Source organism: Trachymyrmex septentrionalis, unplaced genomic scaffold, assembly GCF_001594115.1.
Source record: "Trachymyrmex septentrionalis isolate Tsep2-gDNA-1 unplaced genomic scaffold, Tsep1.0 scaffold129, whole genome shotgun sequence".
In the NCBI taxonomy this organism is placed as follows: domain Eukaryota; kingdom Metazoa; phylum Arthropoda; class Insecta; order Hymenoptera; family Formicidae; genus Trachymyrmex; species Trachymyrmex septentrionalis.
In genome coordinates, this window is record NW_017304428.1 from 1,481,996 (window position 1) to 1,484,946 (window position 2,951).

General features: G+C 29.4%; 1 protein-coding gene across 3 annotated transcripts in view; it reads left to right on the forward strand.

The window, feature by feature from the left end:
• The window catches only part of LOC108756635 (GTP-binding protein RAD), a 38,920-nt gene that overhangs the window by 6,846 nt on the left and 29,123 nt on the right, over positions 1 to 2,951 (forward strand). For all 3 annotated transcript variants that reach the window (XM_018500602.1, XM_018500603.1, XM_018500604.1), the window contains exon 3: positions 104 to 370. In XM_018500602.1, coding sequence (XP_018356104.1) covers positions 104 to 370 — 267 coding nt within the window. The remainder of the gene's footprint in view (positions 1 to 103; positions 371 to 2,951) is intronic.

The window sequence follows — 2,951 nt, forward strand, 5'->3', positions numbered from 1 at the left end:
AGGTATCGTTATTGGAATCCATTTTATATATTTTTGACGAAATCTGTTTATTTATATCTGATATTAAATGGTGCATTAATATCTATAATCTTGTCGCTTTCAGCGGCTGCTCATCATCATCATCATCATCATGAGGGAGCCAGTATGAAGTCAGCTCATTGCAGCAGCGAACCCAAACTGACCGAGAATGACGTCAGTCCGGGAATCAGAAGACGAGGGAGTCGAAGGGGACAAAGCATGCACTATTCGCATCAGAGGAAGAGCAACGCCTTCCTAGATGTGCCTGACGCCTCGTCTCAGATGCCACCACGGGAGGAAGGCGAGGATGAGGATAGTTACAGACTTCGTAGCTTCAGTCTCACCAGCAAAGGTCAGAAATAGCTTTCTCTACCTGTTGTAAATGTAAACAATCATGAAAACGATTTTATTTCTTACGCAAAATTGCGGAGAAAGTTTTGGTGTCGATCACAACTTGCATATTATAGATGAGAAATACAAGTATATTAGATAAATATGAAGTGAGAGAGAGAGAGAGAGAGAGAGAGAGAGAGAGAGAATAGACAGTCAATTATGGGCTTTTGAAAGATAAGATGGCTTTTGATTTAAGGCGGAACAAAACAATTAAAATAATAATAATAGGTCATAAATTTCTAACAGTATAATCAAAATTTAGAAGTCTTAAGTATTTAATTGAATAAATATTTCACAAAATTGTAATGCAATAACTATTAATTTTTGTTAAAAATAACTTTATATATTGTCTTAATTATTAATAATCCTGCGTCCTACGCGATTCTACAAGAATTTAAAATCTTGAAAGGGTCTTGAATTTATAGGATAAATGTTGAATCCATAGATAATTAAATTTTTAGATTTCCCGAGAGATGTTTTAAGTATCTCTCGAGAAGCATGCTTCAGAATTTTTAACTTTTGAATAGGTGGATTTGACGATCTATAAAATCTTTTACAAGTTATAACATCTTTGAGAAATATATTTTAGATTGCAATATTTAATATATTAAAATGCTTTTAGCGGTCTTTTTTATATTAAATTTTGTATATCTTTAAATATTTTCTATATTCTTTATTATTCGTTGGTTTTCCGAACATTTCATAGACCATAATTTACAGCAAAAGTGATGTGAAACTTTTTCGGAGTGTGTGCACTTCGCTCTTTTGCGGCGCAAATTATTGACAACTTCTAGTATTGTACAAACATTCTCAATTTAGTATGAAAGTATCGGTAATGTGGGTATAGCAATTGTTGAATTTTTCGATAATTTTATAACGACGCATGGTTTCGGACAAATCGATTATCGATGAACCTGTTTTACAATATTAAATTAACTTAATAAAATATCGTTTACAATGGATTAATGGTTACATGTTTCTATTTATAATTGTAATTGTTTCTTGGAATTTATTCATGCATCAATGGAATTGCTATATTACTTTATAATGGAATTTGCTATATTACTTTATAATCAAAAGAGCCAATATTATTTGAACACGTAATTTCAATTTATAGCGAGTAATTTTGCTCAAATTACCAGGTAGGGTGTCTCAGAGAGATTAAGTACTCTTTCAAACTTTAAATTTCAAAACTTTTTTATAGTCATAAGTTGCAAGAGATTGAAATATTTTGTGTCCTGTAATTGTTAATAAATTTCTAATTTAACTACACTTCTTTAAACTCACGCTTTAAAATAAAGTTTGAACAGAATGCTTTGAATATTTTTTGAAATAAATAAAAGAAAATAATTTTACTGATGATACTAAAACTATACATCAAGGAACAACATCAATTTTTTATTTAATTTATTTATTTTCTTATGTTTAGACAAAATTCTGTAAAGTTTTAAGTGCACAATAGCATCATGAAATTAGCATTTCGACCTTTTTATTATGACGATAATATTTTTTATCACAATTTGCATAGGAAAAGAACGAGAACAAAAATAGATTTAATCGAAATATTTCGAACTGTGTTTTTTTGCGTTTGTACTTCACGTGTGTGTGTACTTCGCGAGAAGTCTTGCCAGAAATATACGAGTGCGAGAGAGATTTCAGTAGGGGAGAAGACCAATGGAGTCGAGATAAGCAAAAATAGAGCGGCTATAGTTATGACGTGGCTCTACCATGAGGCTCGAAACTCGAGTTCGATGAGCCAGTATGAGAATGCAAAAGGGAAAGTCATTTACACTCATCCGTCTAGACCCGTGTTTTATTATATAATAACGTTTGCTTACACGAATAAAGAATATATAGCGCTTTCGGTAACATTAACGATGAAGTTGATATTCGAAATATCTCGATATGTGAAAAAATTGATTGCCGATCGGCATTATTGAATTTCCTTGGCAATTTTATGGTATTATCATAACATCGTTCAATTAATTTAGTCTCTAGATGATATCAATTAAGCCTCGATTAATCATGGGTGATTACGACATTAAGAAAATATTATCGTTACATTGATGGAAGCTAGTGCAGTAAAACAGCGTCGTGAAATAATTTTTCTTGTTAGGCTATTACGACCTTGTTGATATTTGTTGCACCGACATAATGTCGTTAACAAATATATCAGCATGAAGTTGATGCTCGAAACATATTATCTGTATTATTATCTATTTTTAATATATCTATTATACATAGACATATTTGATATCTATGTATATATTTACTATATATACATCTATAAGTATATCTATAGGTATATTTTATATATTTTATATATACTTAATATCTATTATTACGTTTACTTAATATTTATTATTATAATTTATTCTGTATAAAACTGATATTTTAGTAATAACAACTTTTAAATTAAATAGTTAAAATTTTAAAAAGTTTTACTTTCTAAGTAATCATACACAAGTTTATAATAATTTTGAAAATATGCTAAAAAATATCTTTTTTTTGTTTTAAAATTTTATTTAAAACTTGTAATT